Source organism: Dipodomys merriami, unplaced genomic scaffold, assembly GCF_024711535.1.
Source record: "Dipodomys merriami isolate MVZ:Mamm:240054 unplaced genomic scaffold, mDipMer1.0.p SCAF_8, whole genome shotgun sequence".
NCBI classification, from domain to species: domain Eukaryota; kingdom Metazoa; phylum Chordata; class Mammalia; order Rodentia; family Heteromyidae; genus Dipodomys; species Dipodomys merriami.
This window is the reverse complement of record NW_027206401.1, coordinates 610,991-633,281: the sequence shown is the minus strand read 5'-3', so window position 1 is coordinate 633,281 and position 22,291 is coordinate 610,991. Positions and strand designations below refer to the sequence as shown.

At 50.1% G+C, this 22,291-nt stretch overlaps 2 protein-coding genes across 9 annotated transcripts in view; both read right to left on the bottom strand.

The window, feature by feature from the left end:
* Nucleotides 1-8,806, bottom strand: part of Thbs2 (thrombospondin 2) — a 151,332-nt gene extending 142,526 nt beyond the window's left edge. Inside the window, exon 1 of the mRNA XM_070010308.1 lies at nucleotides 8,721-8,806. The gene's annotated coding sequence lies outside the window, so the exon portion shown is untranslated. The remainder of the gene's footprint in view (nucleotides 1-8,720) is intronic.
* Nucleotides 1-22,291, bottom strand: part of Wdr27 (WD repeat domain 27) — a 105,413-nt gene that overhangs the window by 27,049 nt on the left and 56,073 nt on the right. For 4 of the 8 annotated variants that reach the window (XM_070010316.1, XM_070010319.1, XM_070010320.1 and 1 more), the window contains 2 exons: nucleotides 19,651-19,749; nucleotides 10,365-11,141 (listed from right to left, as the gene is read on the bottom strand). The exons of 1 other annotated variant lie outside the window; for it this stretch is intronic. In XM_070010316.1, the coding sequence (XP_069866417.1) occupies nucleotides 11,022-11,141; nucleotides 19,651-19,749 (219 nt within the window). In that variant the 3' untranslated portion in view covers nucleotides 10,365-11,021. Of the gene's footprint in view, nucleotides 1-10,364; nucleotides 11,142-16,139; nucleotides 16,352-19,650; nucleotides 19,750-22,291 lie in introns of those variants that run through there. 3 more of the 8 variants (XR_011369295.1, XM_070010318.1, XR_011369294.1) reach the window with 2 other exon arrangements.

The following is a 22,291-nucleotide window of genomic DNA, read 5'->3' as shown; positions in this document are numbered from 1 at the left end:
GGAGAGAGGTGGACCTATGAAGAGAGGAAAAGAGGAAAAGGCAGTTAATAATTCATTGTGTATATCACAAAATTAAGTAAGGTGAGGGAAGGGGGAGCAGATGGGGTAAAATGTGGAGGGGTGACACTATTCATAAACTCTTTTTTACAACTACCTACTCCTTTGTACAACTAGTTTAAAAAATTAAAAATATACTGTCTAGTGGATTATCAAGAGGATGATGATCAATGATAATATCATTATTTAAAATGTTTATTAAACTGCAATAAACTTAAAATGTTTAAAATTTTAAATGTCTCTTAAAAATGTAATAAATTTCATTTTATGAAAAAAAAAACAAGAATGAAAGATGAGACAGCAGAAACAAATGATGATAAAGTTATACTGTTAATCTAGATAAAATAGAACAATCCCTATCAACACACACACACACACACACACACGCACACACACACACACACACACACACACACACACACACACACACACACACACACACACACACACACACACACACACACACACACACACACACACGCTGCCAAAACTGTCTCAAGAAGTAACAGATACTTAACAAGTAAGGGTATATAGTTAGAAAATTTTTAAAAATACAACAAAACAAAACTAAGGTCCAGATTTATATATTCACTTATAAATTCTACCAAATATAGAAGGAATAATTTCAAATAATCATTCTCATTATCTTCTAAGAAAAAGAAAATGGAGAATAACTTGTAGCTCAGTTGATGAAGCTAGTGTTATTACCTGGATACAAATGCCAAGTGATTGCAAACCACTCACAGGAAGCCACAGAACCAGGGTCCTTACAAGGAAAGCTGAAGGCAGCAACACACAGGAAGATCCACACACCAGCACCAGGGAGGGTTGTCAGGAATTCGGTAAGGCAAGTTGTGTACTGCCCCTTCATCAATGAATATAGCACAAAGACACATGATCTGTTCTCTTAGATGAGGACAAACACTTGACAACACGGAACCCTTTTTCATCATTAAAGAGAGCAGTGGTCAGGGCCTGTGGCCCCCACCTAGGATCCTGACTACTCAGGACACTGAGATCTGGAGGGCCATGGTTCCCGCTAACCCAGGCAGAAAAGTTCACCAGACTCCATCATCTCCAAAGTAACTAACAAAAGCAAGGCTGATGGTATGACTCAAGAAATAAAACTCACCTTGAATGGAAAGGGAGAAGTAAAACTGATCTCTATTTTCAGACAGAATATATATGTATGTTTACATACAGAGAGAGAATACATAGAGAATATGTATAATTATACATAGAATATATGTTTCATATTCTATCATCTAAAATATAGAAATTTTCTAATTCCTTCATATGTAAGAATATATGAGAATACATCTGTAAGTTGTAGAATATATATAATTAGTAAGAATAAAAGCATTATAGCTAATAAATAAGTCAGATCAGTAAGATCAATGTACAAGATTTATTTTCTATCTATATACCACCAGCAAACATTCTCAAATTAAATTAAGTGGAAACCCCCAAATACTCCATGCATATGCACAAAAGCCTCTCAGAAAAAATAAGGAACTTCAAGGGAGTTGCAACACATACAACTGACACAAAAACCAGTAGTACTGCCAGGTGCCAGTGGCTCACACCCACAATCAAGAGGCTGAGGTCTAAAGATTGTTGTTCAAGCCAGTCTGGGCAGGAAAATCCTGAGATATTATTTCCAATTAACTACCAAAAGAAGCTGAAAGGGGAGCTGAACCAACACACCGGCATACACACATACACACACAGAAACAGCAGTGTTGCTATAGGTAGTCAACCAAGATCTCATTTTGTGTGTGCATGTGGGATGAACACACATCGGGTGAGAGAATCACTTGCTACTGCAAATACTGCTTATTTGAAGTAGCATCTTTTCTCTGGGTGTGTGCATGCTACTGCGTGTATGGACACGTGCTTGTGGGATGAACACCCGTGCTTCCACCCATGCACAGGCCCCTGGTGACACCTCATGGTGTGAGTCAGCAATCAAGGCCCTCCTCCGTTTTCCTTTTGTTTGCTTTGTGTTGTACCTTTATGTTTTCACTTTATAAAATAATATATATGATTTTAAAAAATTCTTAAGAACACTTAGAAATACTATTTCTGAAGTTAACATACTACAGTCTCACATTTTTCTGTATCTGCACCCTAAACTTGCACACAAAAAAAAACGGTCTGCTGTTTACAGATCCACGAAGAATATTTCTTGTCCTTATTCATTCTATTCTGAGTGGCTTCTACTTTTTAACTCATGTTTCATGTCTTTCTGTGAGTCACTAGAACTCTTACACAGACAGTTGGGTTCATAGGTAGGGGGTTTTGTTGCTCTGTGTGTTTTCCTCGACCTCCGGTATTTCTGCACTGTCCTCCACTCTTCTCTGTACCAACTCCTGGCACCTTTTCCTGATTCAAGAGCCTCATTAGTGCTGCAGTGACAGAACCCATGTGTAACCCTAAGATACATTTTCAAGTTGGGCTTATAAATCATTGACAAAGAAATGAAGCAGAACTAACATCGCGGTCCAGCTGTCACATTCTTGCAGTGTGACGGCAGCGCTTGATGCTGGGCTGTGCGGTGAGAGCTCACAGACCCAAGGCCCTGCCAGACCATCAGGAACAAATATGCTCCGCTCACCAGCGTGAGGTCAACAGCCACTAAACATAATGCAAACCATCTTCCGTGGCCCGCGCTCAAATGCTACAAGAACTGTCAAACTGATGCAGCCGGACTTGTAGGTGCCTGTCACAGAGGTGCACACACGCACACACTCACTGCTCCCTGCAAGGGGGCAGTCCCAGCTCAGTGTCAACAGAAGGTTCTGATGCTGTGTAAAGAAACTGGCAGACAAAGTTCTGCTCAGGAGTGACTCACAGAGCCTTCTGGCAGCCCTGCCCCCAGTGCGCAGACCCATGGGAGCCTGGGCACACACACTGCCACCTGGTCGCTCGTCTCCAGTGGGTGACCTCTGCCTCTGCCAGCGTGGATGAGTTTCTTCTACCTTTGACACATCGTCCACTTCAAACTGACACAGGAAGTGCCTGCCTCCAGGCCTACATTTAACAACTCGGCATCTCCAACACCTTGGCACCTGCGGCTAGCGATTCTTACATGCTTTGTTTTGCACCCAGTCCCTTACAGAGAATTTTCCTTAAATTCAGCAGCAAGGGAAATAATCCCTCTATCAGAAATCATTTTCTATTTTTAAATATACACTAAATCATGGAAATCAAAGACAAAATTAAAAAGCAATAAACTTTCCAGGAGTTCACCTTGCCCTGGGACAGGAGGCCACGCGGGGCCCAGACGGACTCAATAGTCTTGACCAGCCATGCCCTGTTATACCCAACTCTGCACAACTCTGACATGATCTGTCTGCAGGACCACGACCACCCGCACCTGGGGGTATCCAGTGTCCTGCAAAGCCTGGGAGGAAGGAAAATGGGGGCACAGCCCAACAGAGGGGTCAAAAAGCAGCTGTGTTCTACAGACTTCTGACGGAAGTGAGGCTGCACAAAGCTGGACAGAAAATGCCCCCATGGATTCCCCGCCCAGCTCTGTCTCCAGCACTGCCTCTCCACATTCCCTAAGTTAAAGAATTAAGAGCAGACAGAGGGATCACTTTTCTGAAGCCCATCCATATGTCTCCAGCATGCCTGCCAGATTCAATTGCAGGCAAACAGTAAGTTATCATGACGTGCTAATAACAGAACAGACTCAAAGGGAGTAACAATGAAGCTCTGGGCTCATCATTCACATAAGGAGATTTGTGCATCTAACTTCATGACTTGCCCCTTTTACTCTGCCCTCAGAGGGGGCTAACTGTTGGAAACTGGAAACTGTTTCCTGGGGAGGGGAATTAACCTTTGGAAATCAGAACATAAGAGCCGCATTCACATGCAAGTTGCTCAACACAATTGCACATACTACCCCTACATGCATGCATGCATGCACGCACGCACACACACACACACACACACATGCACGCCCCTTCCTGACTCATGTGTGTGACTCAGGCCTTGTCTATCACTCTAAGGGCTGAAAACACACTACTAAATACTTGCAAAGCTGCATTTTCCACACTATGTCAGTTATTTTTGTGAACCTGGATTCTAACTGCTGTCAAGATAAATATAGATATCTGCAGTCATCTGAATCTGTTAAAAGTGTAGAGATAATGAATCAGGGCTTATCCTGGTGTGGATTTCTTCAAGATGAAGATATATGCCCTGTAATGGATGATTCTGCTAACCCTCCCTCATACATACATGGTCAAGCTCATTCACACAAAAAGTACTTATCAAATGCTTTTTTTTTTTTTGCCAGTTCTAGAACTTGAACTCAGTACCTGGGCTCTGTCCCTGAGCTTCTTTTGCTCAAGGCTAGCACTCTACCGTCTGGCCACAGCACCACCTCTGGCTTTTTCTGTGCATGTGGTACTGAGGAATTGAACCCAGGCTTAATGCATACTAGGCACGCTCTCTACCACTAAGCCACATTCCTAGCCCTCCAATGCTTTTTACAACAAGCATTATTCTCGGCTCTAGGGCTTGACGCAACAATGATCCAGTAGTCAGAGGTTTAGATCAGGGTTAGGTTTCAGGAATATGTTTGGTGAAGGTCCTCCTTCCCAGGGGGAAATAAAAGACCAGTACACCTTTAGCTGAGGAAGCTATGTGACCAAACATCTCCACCATACAGCTCAGACAGCTGCACGCCACACATGGATGGATCTACACCTCCGACGGCTGTGGAGCTCGTTGGATAGATCCATAGGTTGTATTTATCTACTGTGTAATCTTTGTGCAGAAACAGCCTGCTCAGAGCATCACAGAGATAAAGGCTCTGCTCACAGCAAATGCTAGGAATCTGCCTCCCAGGATGCTCCTTGTCACCACATCAAGAGGTAAATCTGGGTGTCCTGGCTTCTTTTTCCTCAAGCAGCACTGGTTCCCTGGTGACTGGGAGACCAGTGAGTTACAGGGCAGCGCTCCCCTGGCAACTGACAAGGTAAGTGACTTCCAAGCTCATGGTTACATGTATGCTGCTGGGAACAAAAGCTCATGAAGAAATGGACAGACAAAACCACCCTGGACAATCATGAGAAATATAACCTAGTTAGAGACAGTCTGGGAGGATAAGCTTTGTGAGCTGAGGTCTGAGAGACAGGATATCATCACAAGAGGCATCTCTGAGAACTCATTCCAATCAAAATTATGAACACAGCACGGGCAAAGTTCCAAAGTGGAAAAACTTGGTGTGAAATAGAACTGAGCGGAGAAGAAAACTGAAAGTGGAGAAGCTAGTGGGGCTGGGGGACAAGGATGTGCTCCAATCCCACCCTCGGCAGGCTGCTGCCCTGAAGGTGGAAGGTGGGCTGGCACGAGGCCTACTGGGATTTTTGTCTGGCTCTGCATACATAGACAGAAATGAAACTCAGCAGAGAAAGCAGACAGGGATGTGATGCGTATCCTAGCAGGGCAACAGTGACCAGGGCACAAGGCGGGAGAAAAACATGGCGAGAGGCTATGAAATAATCCTCCTTCTATCCAGGCAAACCATTACACTTGTGTGTATTACTTCTGGCATTTTAAGCCTTCCCTGCGGCACAGGGGAACCAACCCCCAGGCCTCCCACACACCACATTTCTGAGACAGGGTCTTAACTACTTTGCATAGCCAACTCTTGATGTCCTGTCTCCTCCACAGTAGCATACATCACCATGCCTTTAACTTTAATGTAGGTTCTAGCTGACATCAAAACTTTATTACAAGCTGGGCGCTGGTGGCTCACGCCTGTAATCCTAGCTACTCAGGAGGCTGAGATCTGAGGATCGCGGTTCAAAGCCAGCCCGGGCAGGAGAGACCGTGAGACTCCTATCTCCAATAAACCACCAGAAAACCGGAAGTGGCGCTGTAGCTCAAGTGGTAGAGCGCTCTCCTTGAGCTGAAGAGCTGAGGGATAGCGCCCAGGCCCAGAGTTCAAGCCCCACGACCGACAAAAAAAAAAAAAAAAAACTTTATTACAATAAACACCGAATTATTAACAATGCAATGAAGACTTTTATGCCAATAAAACTAAAAAATAAGCAACCGAGAAAAGTATCTACTGAAGTAAGAATAGGGAATGGTTTAAGGCCAAACTCGGTGCCTACAATCTTTGGTCTGATAACCTTCATGCTTTTTAAAAATGATCCAAGATTCCAAAGAGTTTTACCTGTTTGAGTCATTATCTACCAGCAATTGTCAGCAATGTAAACAAGACACAATTAAAAATTACTTATGAATTCACTTAAACTCGTTACACTGCAACATAAACAACCTTTTGTGCTAGTCAAGTTTTTGTTGCCAAAGGGAGAAAAGATCTGTCTGTGGTACCAAGGGTTTTCGTTAGTGGGAGTGGACAGGGTAAAGGGGCGTTCACCTGGTGTGAGGGGGAGGTGCCTTTGCCAGCGGGCTCTCTCCGTCTTCCCCTTGCCTGCAGCCATGCTGCCCAGCAACGGGGACGGGCTGCCACCACCTTCGCCCTTGGAGTACCCTCTCGAGAAACTCCGCAATAGGCACACATTAACAAGCAGGGTTAACCGTCATACACCACCCAACTGAAAAGAATCCTGTGAAAGATAAATGGCCAACCTTCAGTGGAAGAGGGCAGCGAGGGTCTAAAGCTGCATCCACTAGGTTGCTTGGGTTGAAGAGTGAGGCTGGGATGAGAGAGGAGTGGGAGGGTGAGAGCGAGGAGTGGAGACACGGGCGGGGGGGAGGCGCGGGGTGTGGGGGGGAGGCGCGGGGTGTGGGGGGGAGGCGCGGGGTGTGGGGGGGAGGCGCGGGGTGTGGGGGGGAGGCGCGGGGTGTGGGGGGGAGGCGCGGGGTGTGTGGGGGGAGGCGCAGGGGGGAGGCGCGGGGTGTGGGGGGGGAGGCGCGAGGAGGGAGGCGCGGGGTGTGGGGGGGAGGCGCGGGGTGTGGGGGGGGAGGCGCGGGGTGTGGGGGGGGAGGCGCGGGGGGGGGGGAGGCGCGGGGGGGGGGAGGCGCGGGGGGGGGGGGGAGGCGCGGGGTGTGGGGGGGGAGGCGCGGGGTGGGGGGGGAGGCGCGGGGTGGGGGGGGAGGCGCGGGGTGGGGGGGGGAGGCGCGGGGTGGGGGGGGAGGCGCGGGGTGGGGGGGGAGGCGCGGGGTGGGGGGGGGAGGCGCGGGGTGGGGGGGGAGGCGCGGGGTGGGGGGGGGAGGCGCGGGGTGGGGGGGGGAGGCGCGGGGTGGGGGGGGAGGCGCGGGGTGGGGGGAGGAGGCGCGGGGTGGGGGGGGAGGCGCGGGGTGGGGGGGGAGGCGCGGGGTGGGGGGGGAGGCGCGGGGTGGGGGGGGAGGCGCGGGGTGTGGGGGAGGAGGCGCGGGGTGGGGGGGGAGGCGCGGGGTGGGGGGGGGAGGCGCGGGGTGTGGGGGGGAGGCGCGGGGTGTGGGGGGGAGGCGCGGGGTGTGGGGGGGGAGGCGCGGGGTGTGGGGGGGGAGGCGCGGGGTGTGGGGGGGAGGCGCGGGGTGTGGGGGGGAGGAGGCGCGGGGTGTGGGGGGGAGGCGCGGGGTGTGGGGGGGGAGGCGCGGGGTGTGGGGGGGGAGGCGCGGGGTGTGGGGGGGAGGAGGCGCGGGGTGTGGGGGGGAGGCGCGGGGTGGGGGGGGAGGCGCGGGGTGGGGGGAGGAGGCGCGGGGTGGGGGGAGGAGGCGCGGGGTGGGGGGGGAGGCGCGGGGTGGGGGGAGGAGGCGCGGGGTGGGGGGGGAGGCGCGGGGTGGGGGGAGGAGGCGCGGGGTGGGGGGGGAGGCGCGGGGTGGGGGGAGGAGGCGCGGGGTGGGGGGGGAGGCGCGGGGTGGGGGGAGGAGGCGCGGGGTGGGGGGGGCCCACAGGGTAACTGGCCGACCCGGCGTAGTCAGACTCGGTCCTCAGTCCTCGCATTGCCCCCGGCGCCTCCTGAGCGCGGCGGGAGCTGGTGGATGGCACCGGCCGTCTCGCCTCACGCCACGCGTCACGGCGGCGCCCGCCTCGCGTCACGCGCGTCACGTCACGGCGGCGCCCGCCTCACATCAGGCGCATCACGCCTCGCGTCACGTCACGGCGGCGCCCGCCTCACATCAGGCGCATCACGCCTCGCGTCACGCGCGTCACGTCACGGCGGCGCCCGCCTCACATCAGGCGCATCACGCCTCGCGTCACGTCACGGCGGCGCCCGCCTCACATCAGGCGCATCACGCCTCGCGTCACGTCACGGCGGCGCCCGCCTCACATCAGGCGCATCACGCCTCGCGTCACGCGCGTCACGTCACGGCGGCGCCCGCCTCACATCAGGCGCATCACGCCTCGCGTCACGCGCGTCACGTCACGGCGGCGCCCGCCTCACATCAGGCGCATCACGCCTCGCGTCACGTCACGGCGGCGCCCGCCTCACATCAGGCGCATCACGCCTCGCGTCACGCGCGTCACGTCACGGCGGCGCCCGCCTCACATCAGGCGCATCACGCCTCGCGTCACACGTGTCACGGCGGCGCCCGCCTCGCCTGTCACGCCACGCGCGTCACGCCACGCGCGTCAGAGCGGCGCCCGCCCCTTGACGGCATTTGGCTTTTCTGTGGCAGCAGCCGAGCCCCGCCCGGAGCAGGAGCGTCCCCGCCCTCGGCGCGAGAGTCCCCGCTTTGTCCCTGCGTACCTGGGCTCCCCGCGGCCTCAGGAAAAGGAGGCTGGCGCCCAGGGGTCCGGGCGCGCTCCAGGCCTCCGGGTAGCGGCCCTGCGAGTGGACGTGGCCACGGCCGGCGGGACAGGCCGCCCTGGGGGCCGCGCGGACCGCTGACGTCAACGGACGCACGCCAGGCCGCTGGGGGCGGGGCGTCAAAGGGAGGGTTGGCGGGCAGGCCACCGGATATTGGGAGGAGGGGCTTCCGGGGAGGAGGAGCGAGGGGACAAAGGCGGCAAGCCGAGCAGTGCCCGGGCTCTCAGCAGGCCGGAGGGGAGACAGGGCGAGAGGCCTGTAGGGAGGCGGAGAGTGGGGCGGCCGGCCATCGGAGAGGCCCGCAGAGGTCAGAGAGGCCGGCGGGGACCGAGTTGGCGAAGAGGACGGAGAGGTGGAGAGGCCCGCAGCGGTCGGAGAGGCCCAACTCGGCCCCTTGGGGCTGCACTGCTCCCAGTTCTGAGGTAACCGGGGACAGGGCGGCAGGCCGACTGTGCGCCGCCCGCCCCGCGCCCCGCCCCGCCCCGCGCCCCACCCCGGCCCGCGCCCCGCGCCCCGCGCCCCACCCCGGCCCGCGCCCCACCCCGGCCCGCGCCCCACCCCGGCCCCGCGCCCCACCCCGGCCCGCGCCCCGCGCCCCGCGCCCCACCCCGGCCCGCGCCCCACCCCGGCCCCGCGCCCCACCCCGGCCCCCGCCCCGCCCCGCGCCCCACCCCGGCCCGCGCCCCACCCCGGCCCGCGCCCCACCCCGGCCCCCGCCCCACCCCGGCCCGCGCCCCACCCCGGCCCGCGCCCCGCCCCGTGCCCCACCCCGGCCCCCGCCCCGCCCCGTGCCCCACCCCGGCCCGCGCCCCGCCCCGTGCCCGGCCGCGTGCAGCCTGCAACAAACCCAGTGGGCATGGCCGTCTGTCTTCCGCCTGCTGGACCGGGACGGGCGGCGGGGCAGCGGGCCGGCGGGGAGGGGAGCGCGGGCCGCGCCGGCGGGTTAGGCACAGAGGCGGTTGTGGGGCTGCGCGGGAAGACTTCAGATTAGCAGGTAGCTAAGGCATGCGGCCGGCGGCGGCGCCTGTCCGGAGAGAAGTCACGCACAGACCCCGTGCAGCGCTCCGCACCGAGCTCCCTGGCTGGCACTACCCTGGAGAGCGGCTTCGTGCATTAGGCCCGCGGGCCGCACCCCAGGGCCCTCGGCCCCTGGGCACCGGAGGCCCGGTCATTGAGAGCCTTTCCATTTTAACCACGCACTTCGCCATGACCTTTTTTTTTTTTTTTTTTTTTTTTTTTGCAATTTCAAGTGCAACAGCCAAGCGGCCCAATTTCATGTTCCTTTAGAATCTGATGGATACAGAATCTGTTCTTGGCACAGAGGTCAGCAATGTCAGCATGTTATTCTTTCTTTCCTGTTTCCTTAGTTAAGGATTTCCACCTTTTCTCCAGATTCTCTGCCCCATCTTCAGGCCCATTTCCAAGCAAAAAAGAGTGAGTTGACCCAAGTCCCGGGCACCACCACCGAGCAGCCGGGAGCTAGGACAGCTGCTCCCGAGTGACTGGCAGTGAGTCTGGCCACAGTGGGCTCACTGGACAGAGGGCCCATTAATGTCTTGGCTGAGACAGAGCATGACAGTGCAGATTCCATCACACAATAATCTTGCCAATTATTATTTCTTAAACTTTGTTTTGGTGTTTAATTTTTGGAGCTATTTATGTACCCTAGATTTGAATCTTTGAACAATAAATAGCTAGCCAAGATTTCCTCCCGATCTGTGGGTTGTCTTGTGACTCTAGTGTTTCCTCTGCTGTAAAGAAGCTTTTTGGTACAATCCTATCTGTCAATTCTTGCTTTTTTTCTGAGCATTGAAGATTCCTGCATATGAAATTGTTACCTGTGTCTCTATCTTCAAACACCTTCCTTATTTTCCCCTAGTACTTTCAAAGCCTAATTAGGCCTTGAGACCTTCAATCATTTTGCATGGATTTTTGTACAGGGTGAGAAATGGAGGGCTATTTCCACTCTTCTGCATGTGGTATCCAGTGTCCTCAATACCATTTGTTCAAGAGATTGTGTCTTTTCTCCAATGTATGTTTGGGGCACCTGGGTCAAAGTTAGATGCATGTACCTTTGTGGCCTGGGTTTGAGGTCTTCTATTCCATCAGTCCTTGTGCTCTTTTGGTGGCTATGGCTTTGTAGTGATGTAGTGTTGTGCTGGAGATTGCTTTTGCTTTCATATGGATTTTAGGATCATTTTTTTTCAATCCTATGAAAAGTGGCTCTTGCATCTGTGGGGATCACCTCAAAGCTCGGGATTGCTTAGGTGGTGTGGCCAGCCACACCATGCTGATTCTGTTCATCCATGAGCACTGTAGTCTGTGGTCTTTCTGTGTAGTCTTCTTCAGTTTGATAGTTTTCTTTGTAGAGAAATGTAAATCAGACTAGAAATACCTGCAGTATACATCTTACAGCAGCACTACTCATAACAGTCAAACTATAGGATCAGCCCAGAAATTCATAAGCTGATTAATGGATAAAGAATATATGGTACATATATATACAATGAAGTGTTCAATAAAAATAGTGAAATTATGTCATTTACCTAAAAATGGGTAGAACTGGATATTGTCATATTAAGTGAAATAAGCCAGGCTGAGAAGGACACCACTATATGTGTGGGATCTATAGACATGTCACATGTGTAAAATGGGGCCCTGGGGGGTGAGGATGAGCAGGAGGGTGAAAGTTGTGTATGACTGAAGTGGCTCATACATGTTTGTGAAAAGAGAATCCATCTTTTATAAACATTAAAACTGTTTTTAAAGAGAGATGAGCTGAATTGAAACCCCTTTGTTAAACTACTCAAAAATAATTCAAAAAATCAATTATAAAAAAATTAAAAAATTAAGCCTGGCGCTGGTGGCTCACGCCTGTAATCCTAGCTACTCAGGAGGCTGAGATCTGAGGATCGCAGTTCAAAGCCAGCCTGGGCAGGAGAGACTGTGAGACTCTTATCTCCAATAAACCACCAGAAAACCGGAAGTGGCGCTGTAGCTCAAGTGGTAGAGTGCTCGCCTTGAGCTGAAGAGCTGAGGGACAGTGCCCAGGCCCAGAGTTCAAGCCCCACAACCGACCAAAAAATTAAAAATTAAAAAATTAGAATAAGTGGGAGAGGAGGATACAGAATAATAATAGAGGTGGCAAATTTGATTTAAGTACATTATGTGCATGTATTAATACCACAGTGAACCCTTATGCAATTAATACACATTAATAAAAAGAAGAAAAAAGAACCATGAGTGGGTAGACAAATGAAGAAAGGTGCAAAATTAAGGGGAATACACACACACACGCGCGCACACACACACCATGAGCAATGTAGCAGAAAACGAGTCTGATTCCACATATAGGAGCACAGAAGTCACCCTCTCTTCTGACAAGTAAACACCCAGCAACCTGGAAATCAGTACCTCATTCTGGTTCCATGAAGGGGGCTTGGGGCAAACAGCTCCCCAGGCCTAGAGACAAGCCAGCAGATGCAAGCCCTAGCTGCCAGAGCGGAGACAGGTAAAACTGAGCTGTCACTGATAAATCCCTGCAGCTCAGTGTGAACAAGTCTGAGAACGGAAGCCCCAGGTGGGAAGGCTGTGGGCACACAGAGCTGTGAGACTTATCTTGTCTGGCCTCTGGCACAGGGAGGGAAGGGGAAGTTCTAGAGCATGGCTCTGTGTCTGCTCTCCAAAGCAAGGCTGTCCCCAGGGAAAACTAGCTGACCAGAGTCCCTCTATGTAGAGTAGATCAGAGCTCAACGGACCAGAGAAAGAAATACCCCACACCAACTGGCCTGTGCCACCACGGACTAGGGGCCCAAGAGCATGTAACAGCTGCTGCCCACACTCACGGAGGGATGCCAATGTCCCCCAACCAGCACCCCACAATCAGACATAACTGAATTCCAACAAAAATAACACAAGCAAACTACAAGGCAAAATAACAACAACAATAAATAGTTTGAATAACAGCCAGCATCAATACTGATTCAGACATGGCAGAAATGTGGAATTACAAGATGTAGAATTTAAAATGCCTGTGATTAACACAGTAAAAAGGATCTAAGAGGGGGTGGGCAGACAGAAATTACTGCTGGAGATCAAAAGTGCTGTATCAAGGTAGCAAAAAACTCTATAGACAACACAGCAGCAGCACAGACAGTACAGAAACTCACAGGATATCCAACACTGAGCTGAGATCTAATGTAAACCATGCAGGAAGCGGTGTGCGCACGCACATGGGTCTTCAATAACTGGATCGCTTGTGCCCTCTGGTGGAAGTTCAGGGGAAGGGGCACCTGAGAATCTGCATCTTCCTCACAATTTTGCTACTAACCTAAAAGTTGGTCTTTTTAGAAATAAGTCTTCAAAAACATCTGTACATACAATCACAAAAGTCTCAGTGTTTATCATGTTTCTGAAAGAAGAGCTAGCATCAAATGGATGCCCAGAGAATAGAGTTAGCATCAAGTGGACGCCCAGAGAATAGAGCTAGTGTCACATGGATATCTAGAGAATAAAGCTAGCACCACACAGACACCAGGCTGTGCCAACCAGCCACATGGTCATTTGCAGTCAGTGTTGTTGGACACCAAAAGTTTGCCCAGTCAGTGGAGGACTGGTCACAAGGTCAGAGGCTGCCCAAAGCCCTCTCACTTTCATAGGTCATCTAAATTGTGCTAATGTGGGCATATGTAAGTATAAATCATATACAGTGCTTCAGAGTCTCTAAAGGAAAACCAAGTAAGTGGGAACATACTATGAAATTCCAAGTGCACTGGGATTGACAGAGCTTGGTCAGTATGTGGAGGGGAACAGGAACCACTTTGTAAACATCACACTTGGGATGAACTCCATGTCCATGTCCACATGAACCGCACCCCACTAAGGATAAGCTCCTCATCCATGTGAACCACACCCCACTCGGGATGAACTCCTCATCCACGTGAACTGCATCCCACTAAGGATAAGCTCCTGATCCATGTGAATCACACCCCACTCGGGATGACCTCCTCATCCACGTGAACTGCACCCCACTAAGGATAAGCTCCTGATCCATGTGAATCACACCCCACTCGGGATGACCTCCTCATCCACGTGAACTGCATCCCACCCGGGATGAATTCCTCACCCACGTGAACTGCATCCCACCCGGGATGAATTCCTCATCCACGTGAACTGCACCCCACTCAGGATGAGCTCCCCATCCACGTGAACCGCACCCCACTCGGGATGAGCTCATCAGTGAACCGCAACCCCACTCGGGATGAATTCCTCATCCACGTGAATTGCACCCCACTCGGGATAAACTCCTCATCCACGTGAACCGACCCCACTCGGGATGAACTCCTCATCCACGTGAACTGTACCCCACTCGGGATGAGCTCCCCATCCACATGAACCGCACCCCACTCGGGATGAACTCATCAATGTGAACTGCACCCCACAACTCATCGACGTGAACTGCACCCCACTCCTCATCCACGTGAACCGACCCCACTCAGAATGAACTCCTCATCCACGTGAACTGCACCCCACTTGGGATGAGCTCCTCATCCACGTGAACCACACCCCACTTGGAATGGGCTCCCCATACACGTGAACCCCACCCTACTTGGGATGAGCTCCTCAGGCACCACGGAGGGTTGGTGGCCCACAGAGAAGCTACCAGGGAGGGCTGGTCAGCCACAGCAAGCAGGAGAAAGGCTCTCACAGTAACAGTCCTTAAAAAACAGTTAAAGGAATCAAGTGAGGGCAGGAGATGGAAGAAAGAGAAGGAGGAAAGGAAGGAAAGCAGCAATGAGCATCATCCCATCAGTTGAGGCCTGGATAGGAAAGCCAAGGAGGAACGTGCCTTTGCTGGCTTCTTGCTGCCTATGCCAGGCACTGGTCTGTCCTGCCCCTGAAACCAATGCACCTTTCTGGCCACATACTTGAAGATTTCTCATTTTTACTCTCAGAGTGAAAATGGGGTAAAATTTGACTTGGCATTCAATAATAAACTAAATGGACATCTAATGAATTAGTGAAGGGCACAGAATTATCTGCTAGATTCTATGTCAGATCTAGAGATTCCCGTTATGGGTTAAGAGCACTACTCAGTAGGCATCACTGTTCCTTGAAGACTGCCCCTGGCACCTCTGGACTCGACAACCTCCTCACTACAACTACCAGGGATCCAGGCTGAACAGTAGACTGCTGAGGACCACATGATGGGAACCCACCACTGGGCCTAAGCCCAGGCCAGAACACCAGACCACCCCCATACCACAGAGCTTTAAAACTGACCAGGACCAGTTCTACTATTTGCACCATCTGGAGCTGAAAGTTGCCAAATGCAAAATCTGACAGAGATCCATCCAGTGAATCACACTCTACCACCACTGAACTTAAGATACAATCTGAATGACCCCAACAATCTCTGAACCCAAATGCATACATCGTCATGAAACATTACAAAATTCATGAACAATCAAGACAATAACCCAAGTTAAAAAGCCAAAACACTGCAGGGAAAACCCCAGTGAAAGTGAAGAAGAGATGGAGGACAAAAGGGACAAAGGGACCATTAAAGCAATGAGAGAACTGGCTGACAAAAGGAAGGAAATGGGGAAACAGTTAAACTATTTCCCCTGAAATCAGGAACAAGGCAAGGATGCCCACTCTCTCCACTCCTCTTGAATATAGTCCTGGGATTCCTAGACAGAGCAATAAGGCAAGAAAAGGACCTAAAAGGGATCCACAGAGAAAGAAAAAATCAAACTACTTCTATTTGCAGACCACGTGATCTTTATACCTAAACGACCCAAAGTCTCTGTCCCCATGCTCCTAGAGCTGATCAACCACTTTGGCAAAGTATAAAGACACAAAATTAACCCACAAAAATTAGTAGTCTTAAAAAAAAAATCAGCCTTTCTGTATGTCAATAATCAACTCCATTTGCAATAGCCTCAAAAAAAAAAACTAGGAAAAAAGCTAACCAACGACGCAAAAGATCTTTATAGTGAAAATTATAAAAATCTGAAGAAAAAAATCAAAAGGACACCAGGAAGTGGAAAGACCTTCCATGTTCATGGATAGATAGAATCAATATTGTGAAAATGGCCAAACTGCCAAAAATTATATACAAATTCAATGTTATCCCCATCAAAATCCCAATGACATTTTTCACCAAGACAAAAATAATCCAAAAATCCATACAGACCAACAAAAGACCTAGAATAGTCAAAGCAATTCTAGGGGGAAAAAAAGTAATACCAGCTCTACTACAAAGCTATAATAATAGAAACAGCTTGGTATTGGCACAGAAATAGACCCAAAGATCAATAGAACATATAGAAGACAGAAGTAAACCCATACACTTACAGTTATCTGTATTTGACAAAGGATCCGAAATCACACAGAGTAGAAATAGCCTCTTCAATAGTTGGTATTGGGAAAACTGGGCATCCATGTACAGAAAACTGAAAGTGGGAACCTCTTTGTCACCATGCAATAATGTCAACTCCATCAAAGACACCGGGACATAATAAATTATACAGGATTCTAGATACACACAGTGAGACCAAAAGAGAATGCTGTTGAGAAAAACACAAAGGTACAATACCTAAGTGGCGCTTCATAAGTAAACTTTATATATACATACATTATATATATATATATATATATATATATATATATACATATATATATATTCCAAAATGTGAAAACAAGATCTCTTGTTTTAATTTTTTTGTCGGTCCTGGGGCTTGAACTCTGGGCCTGGGCACTGTCCTTGTGCTCTTCAGCTCAAGGCAAGCTCACTATACTGCTTGAGCCACAGCGCCACTTCCATTTTTCTAGTGGTTTATTGGAGATAAAAGTCTCATGGACTTTTCTGCCCAGGCTGGCTTTGAACCGTGATCCTCAAATCTCAGCCTCCTGAGTAGCTAGGATTATAGGCGTGAGCCACTGGCACCTGGCTTTCATTTTTATTTTTTGATGATTCTGTCTTCTAAATGTATGTATATTCAGGTGTATATCTTTGGGAGGTGCAGGGGAGCATACAGAGCTCAAGGCAAAAGGATGAAAAAGTGGAACAGTGGAGGGCACTGGACACTGATGAAAGTGAAATGTACCATTTGTGGGCAGAGACAGGAGGGAGGGACTGGGAGAGAGTGAAGGAACAAAAGACACTGTAGGAAAGGAAATGCACTCATTACTGACTCATGAAATTGTAATCCCCTGTACCTTCTATAATAACAATACAGTAAATTAACATAAAAAGAAAAAATATATATTAACACATATATTTAGTATAATCTATTACATATGGTATATAATAGATAAATATGCAATTTACTTTATGTGAAACAATCATTTCTTAACATGTATTTGAAGTAACTCAATTATGTTTTGCCAACTCTGATGAAAGCAATTGGACTTAAGGATAGTCTCGCCTAAGCACCTTGGCCCTACCGCTAAGTCAGTTTCTTTCATTTCTTTAATGAATAGTTCCATTAGATCACATGTGTGTCTTTCCCACATACTTTATGAAGATCAGTTGAGGAGATCAGGCAAGGCCAAAGGAAACAATGATGAAGAGTTCAACATGCTTTTGTTCCTGAAGAAATCAGTGTGCACTGTGCTACGAGTTTATGCTGCGGTCAGACCCAGTGAGGTTGGCCGGGTCAGGCCTGGGCTCTGGCGTAGGGTTGTGTTTTGAGTTGTTTGGTAGGATACAATTGAACGTGTTACTTCTCACCATGCCATTGCTCTTAGTCCATCTCAATAAGACTTTTATTTGGGCCTTCACATAAAAATTGGTGTCCCATCCTGTATATACAGGGAACTCAAGAAACTAATCCCTCCCAAACCTAACAAACCAATTACTAAATGGGCAAGGGAACTAAAGAGGGACTTCTCAAATGAAGAAATAAAAATGGCAAAGAAACACATGAGGAAATTGTTCATCATCCCTGGTGGTGAAGGAAATGCAAATAAGGACAACCCTGAGATACCACCTTACCCCAGTCAGAATGTCCCACATCCACAAATCAGCCAACGACAAATGCTGGAGGGGATGTGGAGAACGAGGAACCCTATTACACTGCTGGTGGGAATGTACACTTATACAGCCACTTTGGAAAGCAGTCTGGAGGGTCCTTAGAAAGCTAAAGATTGACCTCCCTTATGACCCATTCATACCACTTCTAGGCATCTACCCTAAACAACAGGAACCAATATACAAGGACACGTGCACCTCCATGTTTATTGCAGCACTGTTCGCAATAGCTAGGATATGGAAACAACCTAGATGCCCCACCACAAATGAATGGATCCAAAAATTGTGGTATCTGTACACAATGGAATATTATGCAGCCATTAGAAATGACAAAATAATGGCATTTGCAGGGAAATGGATGGAGCTAGAAGGAATCATGTTGAGCGAGGTAAGCCAAGAACGAAGAGACAAACAGTACATGGTCTCCCTGATAAGTGGATGCTAAATCCAAAATGTTAGGTGATATGACAAAACTAACAGGACTTAAGAAACAAAGAACTCCCACTCATCTGGTTGAACCACTACCAAATATCCCCATGCTGCTGATCACATATATGGTATATAACATGTGAGCACCGTTATATATTACAGACTGTGATAGACAATTTGCTCCAGGGAAGTTAGAATGAACTTGTGACTTTAAATGAGCATCATTATTCCACAATACTGTGAATTTCCGGAAATTATGTAATCACTTAATCACAATCAAAAAAAAAAAAAAAAAAAAGAACCTCGGGGAAGGGAGGGAGGGAGGGGATGGTAGGGGGAAAACAATGGAGGGGGTAACAATGTTCAAAAGGAAGTGTACTCATTACCTCACTCATGTAACTGTAACCCTCTGTACAGTATCTTTACAATAAAAAAATTAAAAAAAAATTGGTGTCCCAAGGAATCCTCTCCCTGTTGACCAGTGATGGCCAGTGATGGCCATAAAGAGATATGATGCCTGAACCAGCATACCCATCCCCAACCTCATAGGAAAACACAGCTCAGGACCCAGCCACAACAATAGTTCAGAATATTTAACAGTGACATCCTGTCAAGAGAAGCAGGGCTCCAGCACCTGCACAGCATCACCTCGGCACTGTCACTGGAAAGAACACACCCCTCAGCTCACGCCCTAAGGACGGCAAAGACAGACCAAGGCTGAAGAAGGGCTGGGGTGTGATGGGCCTGGTGGGCAGCACTGTGGGACCCCTACTGATTCTGTCTCCTCAGCAGTAAGTCCAGGCCAGGCCGGCAACGGTGGGTCGCTCACGGCCTGGCATGCAACCACAGACTGCTAGACCTGCACAGACACTACCGGTAACTCTCTTAAGACTTACAGAAAATGTCGCCATTGCTTTCTTCCCAATAAAGGCTTATTTCCTAATTTCCTCAATATTCAATAGCAACTGGTGTGTAATTTCAAATATAAAATGTCACCAGGATACAAAAATATTTGTAAAATGTGAAGCAAGGCCATATCTAACAGATCCCCACTCACACAAGCCAACTTACCTAGGGAGCTGGGGTTGAATGTCACCACAGTGTCCACATCCACACCACACAGAAAACCTCCCACACCACTTACCACAGTACCCACCTCCACACCACAAAGACCACCTCAGAGCACACCACGGTGCCTGCATCCACACCACACAGACCACCTACCTGAGAACCACCACGGTGCCCGCGTCCACACCACACAGACCACCTGAGGACCACCACGGTGCCCGCATCCACACCACACAGACCACCTCCCAGAGGACACCACGGTGCCCGCATCCACACCACACAGACCACCTCCCAGAGGACCACCACGGTGCCCACGTCCATATCACACAGACCTACCTGAGGGGCTGCGGGGTTGAAGGCCACCGCGGTGACAGTGCCCGAGTGTCCTGGCAGCCGATGGGAAAAGGTGCTTATGCCCATTTCATACATGTAAGCCTAGGAGACAAGAGAGCAGAGAGCAGGGCTGGCCAGTACATCCACCTGACAACCACAGGCAAAAGTGAGCTTTTTATCCAATCTTCCCCAACAGAGTGGGAAGACAAGTAGCAGCCCCTCCTGTGCTTCCATGCATCAGCCTACAACTCGAGGCAGAGCTGCATGTGTGGCTTTGCCTCCAGGAATCAGCCTGCAACTCGAGGCAGAGATGTATGCATGGCTTTGCTTCAAAGCATCAGGCTGGAGCTGATCTTCCAGCATCAGGCTGGAAGATGGTTTCTAGAGCTGACAGTTTAAAGGCTTCATAATGGAGTTAGTTCATGCCCCACATGAGTGAGTGTGTGCACATCAGACTCCCTTCACTTTGCCTCAGGACTCATCCTGATGTGACCTGAGGGATGAATTGGTCAGCACACAGCCACACCTACCACACACTTTCTCCAGGTTTTCCAGTAATCCAAGTGCCACTAGCAGGAGGGAAAGCTCAGAGCGGGCTCCTGTGCTCAGGGAAGCCACCTCAAAACCAAAGCACATCATTCACACCTGACCTCAACACCAGAGATCACACTTGACACCCAAACTTAACACCAGGGCACACCCTTCACACCTGACATCAACACCAGAGCACACCCTTCACACTCAAATTCAAAATCAGAGCACATCCTTCACACCTGGCCTCAACACCAGAACATACCCTTCACACCTGACCTCAACACCAGAGATTATCCTTCACACCTGACCTCAACACCAGAGCACATCCTTCACACCTGACCTCAATACCAGAGATCACACCTCACACCTGAACTCAATACCAGAGCACACCATTCATACCTGACTTCAATACCAGAGATCACAGTTCACACCTGAACTCAACACCAGAGCACACCATTGACACCTGACCTCAATATCAGAGATCACACTTCACTCCCAAACTAAACACCAGAGATCACACTTCACTCCCGAACACCAGAGATCACACTTCACACCCGAACTAAACACCAGCACACACCAGCCTGACTTCAACACCAGAGCACACGCTTCACACCTGACCTCAATACCAGAGATCATCTTTCACACCTGACCTCAACACCAGAGATCACCCTTCACACCTGACCTCAACACCAGAGATCACCCTTCACACCTGACCTCAACACCAGAGATCACCCTTCACACCTGACCTCAACACCAGAGATCATCCTTCACATCTTACCTCAACACCAAACACAACCTTCACACCAGACCTCAATACCAGAGATCAACTTCACACCTGAACTCAACACCAGAACGCACCCTTTACACCTGCTCTCCACATCAGAGCACACCCTTCACAAACTCAAAACCAGAGCACACCCTTCACACCTGACCTCAACACCAGAGATCAACTTTCATACCTGACTGCAATACCAGAAATCATCCTTCACACCTGACCTCAACACCAGAAATCATCCTTCACACCTAACCTCAACACCAGAGCACACTTCACACCCAAATTCGACAGCAGAACACACCTTTAACGCCTGACCTCAACACCAGAAATCACACTTCATACCCGAACTCAACACCAGAACACACCCTTCACACCTGACCGCAACACCAGAGATCATCCTTCACACCTGGCCTCAACACCAGAACACACCCTTCAGACCTGACCTCAACACCAGAGATTATCCTTCACACCTGGCCTCAACACCAGAACACCCTTCACACCTGACCTCAACACCAGAGATTATCCTTCACACCTGACCTCAACACCAGAGCACATCCTTCACACCTGAACTCAACACCAGAACGCACCCTTCACACCTGCTCTCCACACCAGAGCACACCCTTCACACTCAAACTCAAAACCAGAGTACACCCTTCACACCTGACCTCAACACCAGAGATCATCCTTCACATCTAACCTCAACACCAGAGATCACACTTCACACCTGACCTTAACACCGGAACACACCCTTCACACCTGACCTCAACACCAGAGATCACCCTTCACTCCTGACCTCAACACCAGAGATCATCCTTCACACCTGACCTCAACACCAGAGATCACACTTCACACCCGAACTTGACAGCAGAACACACCCTTCACGTCTGACCTCAACACTTGACAGCAGAACACACCCTTCACGCCTGACCTCAACACGAGAGCACACCCTTCACACCTGACCTCAACACCAGAGATCATCCTTCATATCTGATGTCAACACCAGAACACACCCTTCACACCTGACCTCAACACGAGAGCACACCCGTCACACCTGACCTCAACACCAGAGATCACCCTTCACACCTGACCTCAACACCAGAGATCACCCTTCACTCCTGACCTCAACACCAGAACACACCCTTCACACCTGACCTCAACACCAGAGCACACCCTTCACACCTGACCTCAACACCAGAGATCACCCTTCACACCTACCTCAACGCCAGAACACACCCTTCATACCTGACCTCAACACCAGAGATCACACTTCACACCTGACCTCAACGCCAGAGCACACCCTCACACCTGACCTCAGTGACCTTAGCGGGCTGGAGA